This window comes from Camelus ferus, chromosome 35, assembly GCF_009834535.1.
Source record: "Camelus ferus isolate YT-003-E chromosome 35, BCGSAC_Cfer_1.0, whole genome shotgun sequence".
Lineage (NCBI taxonomy): Eukaryota > Metazoa > Chordata > Mammalia > Artiodactyla > Camelidae > Camelus > Camelus ferus.
Window position 1 is genome coordinate 12,594,628 of NC_045730.1, and position 19,371 is coordinate 12,613,998.

The 19,371-nt window shown below is 36.8% G+C and overlaps 1 protein-coding gene across 1 annotated transcript in view; it reads left to right on the forward strand.

The window, feature by feature from the left end:
* Positions 1 to 226: 226 nt before the first annotated feature.
* Positions 227 to 19,371, forward strand: part of SLC39A12 (solute carrier family 39 member 12) — a 63,510-nt gene continuing 44,365 nt past the window's right edge. Inside the window, 6 exon segments of the mRNA XM_032473705.1 lie at positions 227 to 535; positions 3,212 to 3,373; positions 3,375 to 3,423; positions 9,053 to 9,225; positions 13,273 to 13,444; positions 19,292 to 19,370. Of these exon segments, the coding sequence (XP_032329596.1) occupies positions 395 to 535; positions 3,212 to 3,373; positions 3,375 to 3,423; positions 9,053 to 9,225; positions 13,273 to 13,444; positions 19,292 to 19,370 (776 nt within the window). The 5' untranslated portion in view covers positions 227 to 394.

The window sequence follows — 19,371 nt, forward strand, 5'->3', positions numbered from 1 at the left end:
CTTGTGGTATTACAGTTGGAGCTCGAGGGACTGCTTTTAGGGAGTGAGGACTTCCTGTGAGGGCATCATTGTTATATAAAAGTCCAACCATGGCTGTCTTATTTGAATCAGGCTATTGAGACTGCCCACTTTCCCCTCCTATTCATAAAATAATGAACAGTGGAAACTGTGGTCGTCAGTGTTCTAAGGCTATTTGTCAAGCTTTGTTTCTGTGTTTTACTTTTTAAATTATTTTTTTCGTTTTTATTTTGCACAGTGCTTCAAACCAGATGCCCTGTTACTAATAGCTGGGGGAGATTTTGAGGATCAGCTCAGAGAGGAAGTGGTCCAGAGAGTTTTTCTTCTCCTCTATTACATCATTCATCAGGAAGAGATCTGCTCTTCAAAGCTCAACATGAGTAATAAGGAGTATAAATTTTACCTACACAGCCTTCTGAGCCTCAGGCAGGATGAAGACTCCTATTTCCTTTCACAGAATGAGATGGAAGACATCCTGGCTTTTACCAGGCAGTACTTTGACACTTCCAGAAGCCAGGTAAGAAAGTCAAAATAGCTAACTGGCTCTGCTGCTAAGATACAGTCTCAGAGCATGAGTTTTTAGTCCCTTGTTTTTTACTAAGATACTCAGAAACTTCTAAGAGAGGTAACTATTTGTGATTTTTACTTATGGGATGTTAGGTGATGTAATTTAAAATTCTGAGTCTAAAGGGGGAAATGTAATGACTAACCAGTTGTCAGATGAGTTTTAGCCAGAAGCTGGGAGGGTGGGGGGGGGGGTGGATGGGCAGGCAGGCCGGGTGACAGGATAGCTCTGTTCTGAGTCCCCTGGGCACTAAGGTGAGTGTGACTCATGGCTTTTCATCAGTCTCCAAGGACTGAACTGGCGTGGTGAGAGCAGCGTGCCTATTCGCCTTGCCTTTTGACCAGGGAGGGAGAAGGCAGTAAGAGTTTGAGAGAGATTAATTTATAATTAGTTACTTCCCTGAAGGTGCAGCTTGCAAATAGCATTATTCATGACATTCAGCACAGACGGTTTCCCTTTTGTGGCTTTTGATTGGTGCTGCATATGTATGTTCAGGGGTCTCAGGTGTGTTTCTTCTCTCACAGCTCCCACTATTAGGAACTGGGCACCTTGCTACCGTCATTACTATTCCAGCAAAAGCTGCCTTTCAATTACCTTTTTGCTTTCTGCTCTGTGGTGGGAAGTTTGAGCTGATAAAATTCTCTGAACAGAAGGAGTTTTTTTGAGCCCTATTTTCTTAAAGAATTAATTGAGGCACCACCAGCACATTTTGAAGTGTGTGAGGAAATGTGGTTTTTTTGTTTTCTCTCTCTCTGTCTCTCAAAGTATTCATTGACATGTGTCTTAGTCTGTTTGGGCTGCTGTAACATAAATGCCATAAACTGGGTGGCTTTTCAACAACAAGTTTATTTCTGACTGTTCTGGAGGCTGGGAAGTCCAAGATCAAGGCACTGGGCAGATTTGGTGTCTGGTGAGAGGTGAATTTTGGGTTCATGGAAGATCACCTTTTCATTGTGTCCTCATTTGGTAGAAGGGGCCAGAGAGCTCTTATTGAGGGTCTTTTATTGAAGGGCATTAATCGCTTTCAGGAGGGCTCCACCCTCATGACCTAATTACCTCCCAAAGTCCCCATCTCCCAATAGCATCACTTTGGGGGTTAGAATTTCAAAATGTGAATTTTAGATTGGGCACAAAAATTCATTCTATAGCAACATGTATTGATGAATTTGATTCTTGCCCTCAGTTCTGGCTTCTAGGAGTTCAGAGGTGTCTGTGCAGTCATGCTGCAGCTTAACGCCAGAAAACATATCCTCCAGTTTGCTGTACATAGGTTTAATTTCTCTTGTTATTGGCAGAACAAATGGAGTGACTACAAGGATGTTGTGGATGTCACCTTAGTAACTCTAATTTCATGAATCTCAAAATTTGGCCATATTTCTTTGTTTCTATTTCCAAATGAGAAAATGGAGTTCCTTTATAGAATTCAGTTTTCTATGTAGATAAGGAGGTGTGCCTACACAGAATTCCCTCAGTGCAACGTCTGTATGGTATGAGATCAGTTCAAATTAGCCACTAGGTTTTTAGTCATCCTTTGTGTTACTGTCTTTTGATAAAGATTAAATGCAAATGGAAAGCCAGTACTCCAAAGCAGATGGAGTGTATATATTCAATACAGATTTCTGGTTATCTAACGCATACTGCACATACCTAGGCTTCCCAGTGTGTGTGTGAGATTAAACATTCCTGGAACAGAAAAAAGTAATTCAGTATTGTATGCAGACCCTTTATTCATCAATTCAGTCAAGTTGAACTGAGCTACTGATAAGTCATAACCCTAAACTAGGCCTTAGGACAACTATCTCCTGGAGGACACTACTGTCCTCTCTAGTTCCTGGGAAGGGGCCTGTGGCCCATTCACTTGGGCTAGGATTTCTCTACCAAGACAGTCAGTCCAGACTTTGGCAGGAGGCCCGTTGGCACCTCACTGCAGGCTGCTGCTGTCTTTGACTAGAGAGTGTGAGGTCACACGAGGTGCTGGCAGACCAGCCCCGCATGACTCTTTCCAGGTCTTGGTTTGCATAGGACTCAACCTCCGTTGGTCAAGCCACTACCAGTAGCTCCAAGTGGGCTTTAACCAGATCCCCAAGAGAAACAACTTTATACCGTCATTCCCTAATCTAGCCACCCTCCCAAATAGTCGAGAATGCAAGCATCCCTCTCTTTCTTTATTCCCTTTTGTCCAAACTACTCTGTTTTGTCTTCTTGACTCCAGCTCTTAATGCACCCACATCCTCCATTCTGTCCACGCCTTTGCTATCTCCATGGTAAATGAATAGTGATCTGCACATGGTTCTCCACTAGTCCTGCCTCTTATACAGAGGATGTGTACTCATGACAAGGGCAAGAGTCTCCTTGAAGAAGAGACATCTTTAAGGGGATAATGGAAACAGTTAGAAATTGAAGACCAATGGGGAGTTTGAAAATTCAGTGTCATGTCAGATAAATGAATTTTTACCAAATAGAGTTCCATCTGAGACTGGGGAATGATGGTTGTTGTATTCCCACAGACAAGTCAATCCTCTTTTAGATGAAGAACTATTTCTTGTCTTTGGGGGAAATCCTAGAGATGTTTTAATCAGAGTAACTTCAGAGGTTAAAATTTTCTTTTTACTTTGTCTGTGATTTCAGTGTATGGAAACCAAAATGCTGCAGAAAAAATCTGGAATCCTAAGCAGCGATGGTGCTGATGAAAATACACTTCCTCAGTTGGCAGCGACAGTCATTGCTTTGTCTCTCCAAGGTGTTTGTCTAGGGCAAAGAAGCTTGCCTTCCTCAGGCTATTTATTTATTTTAATATATTTTCAGTTCCTTGAATAGCACAAATACTCTCCACTTATCAGGTAAGAATGCTTTTGGTGAATTCAACTTCCAAGTTACACCTACTAAATATAAACTGCACAAAAAAAAAACAAGGGCTGAAGTATGGCAATGACTGAATTTGTTCAGGCATGTTTTAAATAGCATTTTTTTCTCAGCATATAGTAAGACAGCCCAGGGGGCCTTTTCAAGGCAAACATGCTATGATATCTATGTGGTGATAAGGCAAAAATATTGCATTCAATTCATTTTAGCAGGGATGATGAAATTATAGATGGAGAGTCAAAGGGAGAGATTTTTACAATCTACCACTAGGACTAAATGAACATTTTCCTCTTTGGGACAAAGTGCTGGGCCAGGGGTGACAAAGTATTGCGTAGAAGGGAAAAATAGAGTATTCCAATTGGTGTAAGAGGCTTGATAGCAGTTTGTTTGTCGTCATAAAAGTAAGTCATCTCATTTTAAATAAAAGTACTGTGTAAAGTATGCATTGTGGCTACATTCGTGACTGCCGCCTTTCAGGGATCTGAGATAAAATGAGACGTCAGGAATGGAATCAGAACGTCCATTTTCCACATTTCTTTGTACTCAACAAGCCTTGAAGAGTGAAATGACTTATTTTTTTTTAATCTGTATCAGCATGCCCTGCTTTGCACACCAAGGGGACCGGGTGTGTCACAATAGCTGGTACTGCCAAAACACTTCCTCCTGGGAAGTCACAGCATAGAGCAGAGATATAAAGTTTCAAAAGGACCAGCAGCAGACTCATGATCTAGTTACATCTTCCAGTTCTAAAAGGGATCAAGAGCTAGGCGTCACACAGTTCCATGCAGAACTTCCTCTGATTGGTTTGTCCAACACATGAAATGACAGATGTGTCTTCCTGCAATTCGTTTGTATTTTCTTTAAGAAATGAAAGAAAGAAACCTTCATTAAGATAAAAGTTGAAGTACAATTAAATCATGTTACCTAGGTGTCATAATTAGGAAATAGGCCAGGGAAAAGGATGCTATGCCGAGAATGATTTTGACGTGGGAAACGGGAATTGTGAAATTCAGATTTCGAGTGATTGAGTGTGAGCAGTCCAGTTTTTGTTTCAACTTCAGGAATGCAATGATTCCACTTTTCCAAGAATGTAAAAATGTGCGCCACTGGAAGGCTCAGTCACTCTAGAAATAGGACGAGTCATCAGACTGGAATACAGAACATAGTTAGAGGCCAGCTGTCCTGTAAGATCCAAGCAGATTGTCTAGATATTGATCATTGTGGACCCTGGTTTAAAAAAAATCACATAATTGTTCATCAGAGGTATTCAGTATCACCCATTTGGGCAAAACTCAGCCACTTTGCATTTGAGAACTCAGAATTCCATATCAGAGCACCATTCCATCTCAGTACAATTAGATCCTCATTCCAGATAAAATTTACTGCCACTGATTGTGTTTTTGGATAGGAGAGGGGAAAGTATGCTAGTTTTAAGTGTGTTGTAAAATACGTTTTTATTATAGATATTCTCAAACGTAAACAAAAGGAGAAACACTAATATAGTGAAACCCCAGCTACACAGTCTCCTGCCTCAACAATTATCAGCAAGTGGATAATCTTGTTTTACATTTGCCTCCCTTCTCTCTCATTACTTATTTTGAAACAAATAATACATCTGTATATACTTCTGTGTGAATCTCTGAAAAGGATTTTTTTAAAAAAGCATCTATTACCAATATCACAGCTAAAAAATTAATGGTTCTTTAATATCATTTTTAAAAAACCCTTTCATGTTCACATTTTTCTGATTTAAAAATGTTTTAAAACATTTTTATTGAACCAGGATCCAATAAAGTCCATAAAATTGTCAGTATGACTCTGAAGTCTTTTTTATAGGTGTTAACGCCCTTCCCCTCCACCCTTATCTTCTTTATTTTGTTGCAAATTTTTTGTCAGAAGAAAAAAGGGATTGTTTTATCCCATCTGGCTTTTGTTGACTGCATTCCTATTCATTTAACATGTGTTTCTATGCACTATGTTTCATATATGTTGATTTTTTAATTTCATTTTTTTATTGAAGTGTAGTTGATTTACAATGTTAGTTTTAGGTTGCATATTGATTTTTATATGTAGAGGCTTGGATACTTTTAGGTTATTTATTTATTTGGGGGTACCATCTTAGAGTTGGTATCTCCCATCAATGGCACAAAACATCTGCTTGTCTCTTTCCGAGAAGTTATAAGCTATGGATGTTCCTCACCTAGATGATGAATTGTTTGGGGCTTACCCAATGGTCATCTTCCAAATCTCTGTTTTTCATTAATCAGTATGATAAGTCTATGGTGGAAAACCTTCCCCTCACCACAATTTCATTTTACTGAGGTTCTTAAAGGAACGTGAGGATGCATTCTTGATTCTTTAGTTTACTACTTTTCAAAATAATAACATCTTTTCCTTGCATCCTTCAAAGAAGAATGATGAGCTTGTCTTTTTATATCACTATGATTTCTTATCTCTCAATCTATTGCCTTTACTGTCTTCCTGGTGTTCAGATTGTTCTGTCTTTGACCAATGGAATCTCATTCAAGGTGGCTCTAAGTCCTCTTCACAAAACCTTAAAACTTTTCGTATCCTAACCCTTGATCTCCAGTTTAAGATATTCCAGGTTCATCTTGTACATTTTCTGCCTACATCTGGGATAAGTTATTTCTCCAAATACTTTTGATTTTTATATAAATCAGTTAATCAAACTTTTCTCTAACTGCTTTTGGATTTTGAGTTACAGTTAAGAAATTTCCCATTTTCCTAGGTTGTAGAGGAAGTTAACTGAGTTTTCTTCTAGTGCTTCTATGTTTGCATTTCTGACCCCCTTAGGATTAATTCTGGTGCATGTTGTGAGGATTAGATCCAGTTAATTTTTTCTATATGACTATGCAGTTTTCTTTATACCTTTGATGTAAAATGCAATGGAAATTATTTCCTCCATTGATTTGAGATGCTGCTTTTGCATACTAAAAGGATAAATGTAATCAGGTCTATTTCTGTTTTCTATTGTGTTCTTTTGGCCCACTTGTCTATCCATGTACCAGTACTGTGCTGTTTTACTTTAAGGGCTTTATGGTATATTTTACTTTCTGAATAGAGCTAACCTTCTTCACTGCTCTTCTTTCCAGGGTTTTCTTGGTTTGTTCATTCTTCCTAACAAATATCATGTAACTATTAAGCTCTGAGGGGAAGACCCTATGATAATTTTATTATAATTACAAAAAAAGTTGTAAATAACTTATGAGAAATGACATTTATAAGATGTTGAATTTTTATATGCCCTAATATGTCTTTCCATTTGTTCATGTCAACATGTGTGTTTTTGTAGAGTGTCCCTCACATAAGTTTTAGAAAATTTTGGCTACATTTATGCCTAAGCATTTCACTTTCTTTTTGTCTCTCTTAACTGAGGTCCTCTGTTTCATTATAGCTTCTAACTGGTCTTTGCCTATATAAAGTTTAGTGGTTTTTTAGATTAATTTCATAAATTGAATAAAATATAATTATTTTATTCTTTCCATAATTTTTGTTTATTTGTTTGTTTTTAACTTTAGGGGGGAGGTAGTTAGGTTTATTTATTTATTTATTTATTTTTAATGGAGGTACTGGGGAGTGAACCCAGGACCTCATGCGTGCTAAGCATGCACTCTACCATGGAGCCATACCATCCACCCTTCTTGCCATAAGGGTTTTCAGATATATAATTATACCATCAACAAATAGGTATAGTTTTGCATCTTCTTTTTTAATTCATGTGTTCCTGTTTTCTCTGTCATCTAATTACATTGGTTAATAACCCCAATAAAATGGTAAATATTTTGAGGATGGTCTGCACCCTTACATGTTTTTGACTTTGAAAGAAAAGCTTGTAGTGTTTCTTCACTGAGTTTAGAGAACAAATGATAAATAAATTTGCGTTTTTTATATTAACTCACCTATTTACATTCCTAGTGCTCTTCATTTCTTCCTATGTAGTCAACTTACCATTCAGGTCATTTCATTTGATGTTTCTTGTCAGGCAGGTCCACTACTGGTAAATTTTCTCATTCATTGCTCATCTGAGGATAATTTTATTTCACCTTCATTTTTGAAACAGTGTTTTGTTGGATATTAAATTCTTCATTGACAGGTTTTGTTTTGTTTTGTTTTTTCTTTCAGGATTCTTATTCCATTACTTTCTGGCCTCCATTGTTTAGATGGGAGGTCACAATATTAATTGTATTAATATGTGATGAGTTATTCTTCTGTGACTACCTTCAAGATATACCAACAGTTTGACTATGTCTGGGTGTGGATCTTTTATATCTATCTTACTTGATGTCTGATGGACTTCTTCAACATGTAGATTAAGGTTTTTACATCAAATTTGGAAAGTTTTTAGCCATTATTTTCTCCATTTTTTAATTTTCTGCTTCTTCCTCTTTGTCCTCTCTCAGTGACTGCCATTAAATACAGGTCAGTATACTTGCTGCTTTCCGCAGGTCTCTGAGACTTGTTCTCTTTCCTCCTTCTGTTCTTCATATTGGATTACTTCTATTAATTTATCTTCATGTTTGATAATTCTTTCTTCTACCATCTCAATAAGCTGTTGTACTCTAGTAAATTTTTCATTTCACTTATTCTGTTCTTTAACTCTACAATTTCCATTTGGACTTTTATATAACTTTTATCTGATTGAAAATTCCTATTTGTTAATTTATTATTGTCATCCTTTAGTTTCTCAAGTGTTATTTTCTCTAGTTCCTTGAACATACTTGAACATAATGGCCGTTTTGAAGTCTGCTGAATCCAACATCTGGGAATACTCAGAGATATATTTCTTGACTGCTTTTTTTTATCCTGACTCTGGGGCACACTTTCCCATTTCTTTGTAGGTCTCATAACTTTTTGTTGAAACTGGTCATTTAAAATAAAATATTGTAGTAACTCTAGTTTGTAATTTTTCTATTACTGTGGTAACATTTAGGAAAATACCAGAGATACTTTTTTCACAAGTAAGAAGATAAATAAATCCAAAGAAATTCACCATTATATTCAGTTATTCTCTGTATCAATTAATTTTTAAAAGCCTACAGCTGTACCAAGGGAAACAAAACTGCGATCTATAAATTGACAACCATACCACAATAGCATTAGAAAACGAGGTTTAGTTTGTCCCCACAATCTCATTCCTTTTCAATTCCTTTCTCTTTTCTGTGTTAAACATTTAAGGGGAAAATAATTTGATTGGCTTTACATTAAAGTTATAGTTAACCTACTAAGGATGTATAGTGCCAAGGAAATAAATTTTCTAAGAATTAATTCAGTTTCATCTCTTGTTTACATTTTTATACACCTAGACAAAGAATTAGTTGACTTACCAGAAAGCACTCCTTTTATGGAATTACTCATTTCATCATGGTTCAGCCCTAAAGCTTAGCCAAGATCTTGTGAAGGAATCAATATTCATGTGAAGTATAAATGGTCTTTATTCTTGTTCAGAATAAAATCTTGACTTTTCATTAGAACTTAGAAAAATTTGCTTAGTAAAATGTCTATTCTGTGGCCATCTGAAATAGTGGCTATTCTGAAACTGGCCTGTCTTTATTCTGTGTGACACCAGATTTTGTATGAAATTTCTAGAACTAGACCAACTCCTCAACATTCTCTGGACTAAAAGTACCTGTATCAGAAAAGATAAAATCCATCAACTTCAAACGGAACAAAACAACCCAACAGTCCATGATTGGGACTACCCTCATCTATCTGTATCCATGGACCAAGAGTCAGAAGATGCTCCAGCTTCCTGGGATCAGGTATTGTCATTATTCCTCTTGTACCATCATTTGCCACTGAGAAAAGAAGTAGCTGTGACAATTCTGTAAGAGTTGTAGAAAACTTAAGGGGTAATGTGTATTTCCTTAAATGTAAAAAATATTCTAGTTCCACAGTGTGGTCAGGTTTTTTTTTTTTTTTCTTTTACAAGTGAAGCTTTGCAGACATAAACTTGAGGCCAAGCTATTTAGGAGAATGATATATATATACTGCTCTTTTGTCAATTGGGTCCATATTGAAGGCATGAATAATTAATTCAGCAAATATATTTGAGCATCTACTATGTGAATCACCATTGTGGGCACAAAGGGTAAAGTATTGAACAAAAACAGGAGCAATGGAGCCAACAGGGCAGTAGGAGGCTATGGACATAATATAAAAACTTCCAATGATGCATGAACACTTTGAAGTTAGGTTGGATTATGAAGAGATTACTTTGGGTTGTGAACAACAGAAGAATATTTGTATCTACTGAGAAGGTTTTGGAGGAAAGATAATATATGAGCCTATTTATCTCCTTATTTCCTGAAGTTGTGTTCCAAAGTACATTCACTGGTCTACCTATGTAATTCTTGGAAAGGGGTGTTCTGGTCCATTCTGTTTGGGAAAACTGGAGATGTATATTGCACTGTAGCATATTAAAGTGTCTGGGGAGGTCCTTTCATAAATACAATTTTTTAGTCTTATTGAATCAAGTATTTTTCAAACGCTGACTATAGAAACTTTCCCTGCCTGGATAATTTAAGATCTTGAAAAATTGATATTCCATGATAATGGCTTACATTGATTGAGTCCTTTCTATCTGTTGGACACTGCATAATTTCATCTGCAGTTCTTCATTTAATTATCACCAACAACTATATGAGATTAGGTTATATGCATCCTACAGATGAGAAAATTGAGGCATGGAGCTAAAAAGTGGTTCCTTAAGGTCACAGAAACTAAGGGTCTATACATAGGTTATCTGATAGCATATTCTGTGCTCTTAACAACTATGCTATTGTTTGAGAAGTGTTGATTTAAAGAAATTAAAACTATTTTTGTCATTTGTATTTTGGATGAGGTAATACTCTTATTAAGCATAATCTGTATTTTAAAAGAGCAAAATTTCTTACATATTCCTAACAATATTGAAGGTTGTTCCTGCAAGTTTTGAATACATGATTGGACAGTATCACATATTTTTCTTACTATATATTTTAAAAGAGTGAACTTCTGTTAATTATGCTGTATATAAAAGGCATCAATTAAAATTGATTCTTTCAAACTCACACTTAGTGTATTCAACTGAAGGTAACAAGAGTTGATGCCTATATGAATCCTTGTTTGTAAAGTCTCCTTTAATGTTCCTTCAGGGCCAGCTCTTAGGAAGGGAAGACATTTGTCTGATGGAGACCCTATTTGCATAAAGAGTATAAGGTTATTTCTTAAAATGTAGGGGTATTTAAGGCATACACCTTCTACTTAAGGCATACATCTTCTAAGAACAGTAATAATCATTTCCTGTGCTGACTATGAAAAAGAAACAGAGCAACCCCTTTCTCAGTCCTTCTCTGTTTCAACATGTCACTTTCTTTGTGGATCTTGAGGGGACCCTTAAGGTAGGATATTAAATCTGAAGATTCTGCATATATTATTTAGATCAGTGATTCTCAAAGTGTTGTCCGTGGACCAGCAGCTCAGCAGCACCCGGGATCTTGTTGCAAATGAAAATTCTTAGGGCCCCCTCCCAGAATCTACTGAATCATAAACTCTGATTGTGGAGTGAGGCACTCTGACTTTTAACAAGTCCTCTGAGTGATTATCAAAACTCAAGTTCAGGAAGCAACACTTCAGAATATGTGTGGAAAGTTTCCCCGGAAGTCTGATGACATCAACACAAGTGTGCAAGTATACTGAAGTTTTATGGAGATGAATAAAGATAATTTTAAAGATTATTGGCTGGAGATTCTAAATTTACATTCTGTTTCCTTTATTAAAAATATTTTGTGTACCAAAGTGTTATAGAATATGATTAATCACCTTTCAGGACATTTGTGTGAGTGATTTCAGAAGAAATTTAATACAATGACCTAAATGGCACAGGAGCAGCATGTAAGTATCAAGGACATAGACGCTTATGATAGAATAACCTTACTCTACGAGAAGGTATTCTCAGACTAGAAACTATTCAAATTCTTGACAATGAACAGGGAAAAGATGCATGGCATTACGTTCATGTTTATTTCTCCACTCTTTTATTTCCCGGGCATTTTTCAACATGAATATTTATTATGAAGGATTCTTCATCAAAATTTTGTTGTTAGTTTACCCTTATTGTTGTATTTTTAATGATGAGGTAATTATAGTCCACGAGTAATAAGTGGTGCAAAAGAGGATATTGTCTTGGGTGCAAATTTATTGATAAAAGGAAAAAAAAATCACAAATTTAGCTTTCTGTTATTGCTTCTTTTAGTGGAGAACTTTTGGAGTTCTTGCCCAATCCTTTACTGAGAAATGCCTTCCTGAGTCACAGGGCTGAGTCCAGCAGCCATATTTGAAGGGCATAATCCCCCCTCTTATCCTGGGGGCAAAACTGATGCGGCCCAATGAACATCTCATCCAAGAAAGCCCATCCATGGCTTGGCCAAACCAGGAATATTTATCAGGACTTGCAGACTCAATCCAATCTTAGGTTCTTGGACTGAAAGGTCACTTTAGAATTGGGGCTTATATGGCCATGTGTTTATTAAAAGAGAGAAGGCCAGACTGAAAGAAAATAGATTCCTGCAGTGGGAAACATAAAGGAGACAAGACTGAGCCCTGAAGAGATAAAGAAAAATATCTAATTCTAATTTTCCAGCTTCTGCTTGTGTTCCTCTTGAGATGTGCAATCCTTTTAATCTCAGACATCCCCTACAACCTTAATACATTCTCCTCTTGGTGTCTGCTGGTTTGAGTGGGTTGTGTTTTATGCAGCCAAACATTTCCTGACCAAGATTAAACCTTTTTACTCTTGGAGTCATCCCAAAGGAGTTCTTGATGGAAAAACCAGCACATGTGTCATCATTATTTTCTGATTAGTCATGTGCCTTTGTTAAAAGTTCCTACATTCTATAGCATGGCAACTCACAATCCTCATACGTCACTTTAAAAAAAATATTTTGTTGTAACTAAAAATCACAATGATTTGCACTGGGGCCGTCTTTCAGTAGAAGACAGCCATTCTGCTAGTAAAACTATACACCATTCTCATCCACATATTAAAACTATTCAGTGTAATTTTTGATACACAAAATGTCAGCGCATAACATGTCTAAGATGGACAAAGGCTTTGAGGTAGCTTTTAGGGACCTGTTTCATGTGTTGTTTGCTTATACTTATTCTCTCTCATAAATACACCTATTCAGTATGAAAAAATTGCAAAGATCTGAATCAAAATTAGTGAAATCAGTAGGCACTAATGATGATTCCAATTGCTCTTGTGGAGAAGGGATGTCAAGGGACAGAGGGAGCCATATCATTTAGTGTTTACACACTGGCTAACGACACAGCATTCACTTTTTAAAATATTACCTTTACTTTTATTGTTTTTGAAAATACATGTTGCCTACCCAGGCTTATTAAATCAGAGAGTATTAAAGACAATGATCTCCTTACCTTTAGAGTTCCTGTTTATCATATGAAATTTTAGCTTTGTTAACACAAAGACCCCCAACAAGAGCATCAGGGCTTCCTTAGGCTGCTGGTTAGAACATCATCCAACACATCATAAAACATAGTGCATCTTTTCAGAAAAGAAAAAAGTGTGCAAAACTTGTACTACATAGTACTCAAAATGACAGTGAGGTGCAGCTGACTTTGACCAGAGATTAAAAATAATCCTTGGGAATTATTCATGGACAAAAGGTTGCAGGGAAACACACATGGTAATGGCTCCATGTGTTGATGAGCCATTCCATTTAGTTCTGGCTCCTGCAGGACGGCAGTTGATGGGGAATTTGATTCACTGCTGAGGTTGGTAACCATGCATGTTCTTCCCTGGACAGACTTGCTTCTCTGCTGGGCAGTTGGTGGAGATATTTCTACAGAACAGGCTTTCCCCCATTTCTAAGGAGGACTTCAAGCAAATGAGTCCGGGAGTCATCCAGCAGTTGCTCAGCTGTTCTTGCCAGCGGCCCCAAGACCAACAAGCACAGCTGTCACCCACCACTGTGCAGAGTAAGTTCTGATTCTTCACTCAGAAAACGAATGCACAATATGTGTAATAATAATGGTAAAGGAAGGACACTTACCACACACCTGCTACTGTTCTAAGCATTTTACCTTTATCAACATATTTAGTCCTCACAACAATGCTACCAACTAGATATTATTACCCCCACTTTTGAGATGTGGAAACTGAGGCTTATAGTGTTTAAGTGACTAGTCCAGAGACACACAGCTGGTTAGTGATAGAGCGGGATTCAAACCCAGGCAAGCTGGCCCTGTGGTCTTTATTTTTAACCACCTATGCTATGCTACCTTTCAATTAATATTTTATATTTTGTGTATAACTTACATAAATTGATTTTGTCTCCTATATTTGACTCTGTCGTGGAAGTTGACATTGACCCCTATATTTGACTCAATTGTGGATCAGCTTAGCAGTCCATAGTTGAGAAGTGGCATGGTATAAAAGAAAGAACATCATTGTGGGGATCAGAAATGATGAGTCGAGTCATGCCTTCCATCTTCAGCCAACCCTGAGATCTTAAGCGTTCTCTATTTCCCAAGCCTGTTTCTTTCTCTGCACCATGGGGAAGCAGTGATCCTACAGGGCTTCCCATCCTTTCACACGGCAAGGCACATAGGAAAAAAATGCAGGCACATTGCGGTAAACCACAGAGGCTGCTCCAGGATGGAGGTGACCAGTGCATGGAGGTGCCAACCTCCCAAATGTGACTAAAAGCCCCAAGAAGTAAATGGATCAATATTCACACTCACCTGTAACCCACAGTATCATTGCAGTAGGTGAGCTGTACCATAAGACTTCACAGGGTACCAGTGAAGTTCCAATGGGATGATACGTACAGAAACATGTTCTGTGAATGTAAAGCACCTTTTATTTAAAAGACAAAAACAAAATGGTGGCCTAAGAACATCTATGATGGATAGTAAAAATATGACAGTTAACCATATTCTTTTTTTTCTTTTTTAACATTTTTTATTGATTTATAATCATTTTACAATGTTGTGTCAAATTCCAGTGTAGAGCACAATTTTCAGCTATACATGAACATATATATATTCATTGTCATATTTTTTCCTCTGTGAGCTACCATAAGATCTTGTATATATTTCCCTGTGCTATGCAGTATAATCTTGTTTATCTATTCTACAATTTTGAAATCCCATCTATCCCTTCCCACCCTCTGCCCCCTTGGCAACCACAAGTTTGTTTTCTATGTCTATGAGTCTATTTCTGTTTTGTATTTATGCTTTGTTTTGTTGTTGTTGTTGTTGTTTTTGTTTTAGATTCCACATATGAGCGATCTCATATGGTATTTTTCTTTCTCTTTCTGGCTTACTTCACTTAGAATGACATTCTCCAGGAGCATCCATGTTGCTGCAAATGGCGTTATGTTGTCAGTTTTGATGGCTGAGTAGTATTCCATTGTATAAATATACCACATCTTCTTTATCCAGTCATCCTTTGATGGACATTTAGGCTGTTTACATGTCTTGGCTATTGTAAATAGTGCTGCTATGAACATTGGGGTGCAGGCATCATCCTGAAGTAGGGTTCCTTCTGGATATAAGCCCAGGAGCGGGATTCCTAGGTCATATGGTAAGTCTATTCCTAGTCTTTTGAGGAATCTCCATACTGTTTTCCACAATTCCTGCACCGTACTATAGAGCTGCAGTCATCAAGACAGCATGGTATTGGTACAAAAACAGACATACAGACCAATGGAACAGAATAGAAAGCCCAGAAATGAACCCACAAACTTTTGGTCAGCTAATCTTCAACAAAGTAGGCAAGAATATACAATGGAATAAACAGTCTCTTCAGCAAATGGTGCTGGGAAAACTGGACAGCAGCATGTAAAACAATGAAGCTAGAACACTCCCTTACACCACACACAAAAATCAACTCAAAATGGATCAAAGACTTAAACATAAGACAAGATACAATAAACCTCCTGGAGGAAAATATAGGCAAAACATTATCTGACATACATCTCAAAAATTTTCTCCTAGAAGAAATAAAAGCAAGAATAAACAAATGGGACCTAATGAAACTTACAAGCTTCTGCACAGCAAAGTAAACCATAAGTAAAACAAAAAGACAACCGACTGAATGGGAAAAAATTTTTGCTAATGAAACCGACAAAGGCTTGATCTCCAGAATATATAAGCAGCTCATATGACTGAATAAGAAAAAAATAAACAACCCAATCTGAAAATGGGCAGAAAACCTAAACAAGCAATTCTCCAAGGAAGACATACATATTCTTTTATTTTTTATCCTTTTAATGTTTTTAATATATTTTTATTGAAGTATAGTCAGTTTATAATGTTGTGTCAATTTCTGGTGTACAGCACAATGCTTCAGTCTGTAGGAACATACATATATTTGTTTTCATATTCTTTTTCACCCTAAGTTACTAACGAGACATTGAATATAGTTCCCTGTGCTATACAATATACACTTGTTGATTAACCATATTTAAAATATTATACAAAGAGTTTAAAAAGGGAGAAATAAAAATTTTTGACAAATGTGAAAGATATCCACACCAAGAATCAAATAAATGAAAAAAATGTAAAACATCATAGAGAAGCTATCTTTCTTACACTGAACTACTAAAGATTAAAAGTAATAAAAACACACAAAATTGAAAACCAGGAGAGAGATGAGAAATAGGCTGTTGCTTATGCTGATGGAACTTGACTTTGTATAACTTTTTTGGAAAGTAATTTAACAGTCTATCCTGAAAGCCTAAAAGTGCTCCTAGTTTTTGAGCCAGCAGTTTTACCTACACTAATGAACTCATCTACAGAACAGAAATACACTTGAAGACATAGTAAACAATCTTACAGTTACCGAGGGAAAGGGGATGGGAAGGGATAACTTTGGGAGTTTGATATTTGTAAATGATAACCACTATATATAAAAATAGATTAAAAACAAGTTTGTTCTGTATAGCACATGGAACTATATTCAATATCTTGTAATAACCTTTAATGAAAAGGACTATGAAAATGAATATATGTGTGTATGCGTGTGCGCACACACTCACACACACAGACTGGAACATTATGCTGTACACCAGAAACTGACACATTGTAACTGACTATACTTCAGTTAAAAAAAATTTCTACCTCTAAAAAAAATAATAAAATATTACCATTGATCTGAGGGCCTTACATTTTTTTTTCAGAACTACTTTTCTTTCTCCTTGATGTATTCTGTGATGCCCATCACAGCAGAATTGTTCAGTTACTTATTTCTAACTTATAATGGATTCTGCAGCATCAGGTGTCTCATTAGAAGACTGTGAACTAAAACATGCCAGGTCTATGAGAGGGGAAAAGCTTCATTAAGAGTGAGCAGCTAAATAATTCAACAGCTTGTGGTCAGGGAGAGTGACTCAAAAATAGATGAGGGGGGCAGAACCGTGGCACCTGGGAGATTTTGTTTTTATGTTCCCTCTATCTGGCATGGTGTCTAGTAAGAGAGGCCATTCCAAAACAGGGTTTTGGACTGAAGATCCTTGAAAAAAGTTTTATTCCCCTTTTATCCTGTTTTTTTGTTTGTTTTTTTTTTGTTTGGAGTGGGGAGGTAATTAGGTTTGTTTATTTATTTTTAATGGAGGTACTGGGGATTGAACACAGGACCCCATGTATGCTAAGCATGCACTCCACCACTGAACTATACCCTCCCCCCAGTTTTCTGCTAACTTTTTGGGAGGTGGGGAGGTAATTAGGTTTGTTTATTTATTTAATGGAGGCACTCAGGATTGAACCCAGGACCTCATGCATGCTAAGCATGTGCTCTACCACTGAGCTATACCCTCCCCCCTTATTCCCCCTTTAATTAACTTCTAGGCCCTTCTAGGAAATAATCTTCTTGAGAAAAATCCAAACCAGCCATATTCAACTAAAGAACCTAGAAAAACATCACTGTCCTCAATAAAACATGTTGCATTCTCTAACTAAAGAGAAAGGCTTGCATTGGCCTTTTGAAATTGTAGGAATGTAAGATGTCATAATTAAAAGAGAAAGCCACAAGAAGACATCATTAAAAAAAACACTGTTCAGTCTGCTGAAACTCAACCCCTAAGTGTGACCTTCAGCTGAATCTCCAGGAAAGAATGTGATGGTTTCAGACCTATGCCAAGAAGCTGCTCAGAACTGCCTAAGATCTTAATTACAGGTCAAGTTCTGTTGTCATGTTGGGAAACATTTATATGGAACCTGACTCCAGTCAAGATGGCATGACGCTGTGTAGGGAACTGGGGTAAGTGAGCAGAGTCTGATGGCCACAAAAGTCAGTTTTCAGACTGTTCTTGCCACATAAGAGCAGGTAAAATCTGACTCACACATCAAAACCTAGAAAGATTTATAAGCTCTAAAGAAATGAACCATCCATTCTCTCTTTCAAAACCCCAGGACAAAGAGGAAAGTGAAAGAAATGAAGAACTTGAAACTTTGCCTTTTGTTTGGAAAATGTCAGCCGCTAATTTGTCCTTGTGAGTTCTCGACGCTTTATGATCTTTTGTAGCCACCATAAGAATGTGGCGACTTCGAACTTTATTAGACACCCAGGTGCTCATGTTTAAACCTCAAATGTCTTTAATTTATGTGTTAGTTGAGAAGAATGACATTCCTACTCAGAGTCTATTTGTGGAAGAGTGGGATATAAAACTTGGTTAAATATCTCCAGGGGTGTTTTTATAGCATAGGTATTTTTACTAAATTAGAGCACAATAAAACTTCAAGGCAGGTGTAGGATTATTCCAAAGTATTTTTTTATTTTTTTTAACATGGGTAAAAATTAAAACCTTAAAACCTTCTATCCAATGTAGCACTCACACGCAGCAGCATGGATGGACCTAGAGATGATCATAAGTGAAGTAAGTCAGGCAGAGAAAGACAAATATCATATAATACCACTTATATGTGGAATCTAAAGAAATGATACAAATTTTATTTATAAACCAAAATAGACTTACAAACTAGAGAAAACAGACTATGATTACCGAAGGGAAAAAGGCTGGGAAGTTTAAAATAGGAGTTTGGGATTAATAGATACACAGTACTATATATAAAATAGACAGTAACAAAGTCCTACTGTACAGCACAGGGAACTATATTCAATACTTTGTAATAGCCTATAATGGAAATGAATATGAAAAGGAATTCATATATATGTATAAATGAATCATTATGCTGAATGCCAGTAATTGACACAAACTTGTAAATCGACTATACTTCAATTAAAAAAAAAGTTCTGTGTCTGCTAATCCCCAACCCCTAATTTATCCCTCCCCACCCTTTCCCCTTTGGTAACCGTAGTTTGTTTCCTTTGTCTGTGAGTTTGTTTTTGGTTTATAAATAAAATTTGTGCCTTTTTTTAGATTCCACATATAAGTGATATCATATGATATTTGACTTTGTCTGACTGACTTCACCCAATATGATCCTTTTAGCAGACACACATTGCTATGTGTGGAATGGATAAACAACAGGGGCCTGCTGTCTAGCACAGGGAACTATATTCAATGTCTTGTAATAACATAAAATGGAAAAGATGTATAATATTTTATTAATACACCATTTATTAATCATTAATAACATGTAATCTGAAAAAAAATGTATGAATGTATATGTATAACTGAATCACTTTGCTGAGCACCTGAAACTAACATAGAGAATCAGTGACCCTTTAATAACACAGCAGTCACAAACAATTTCACATGCCTCCCCATCGTATTACAAGACGGAGTCTTCTTGGCATGTTCGCTAGCAGAGGCGCCCACAGAGGGCTCTGGCCGTCTTTGCAATCTCCTTCTGACCTAGAATATGGCTACAGCACAGTGGCCGTGATGCTGCTGATGCTGGGCTCCAAGCTAGGGACAAGTCTGATCCTTTTCCACAGC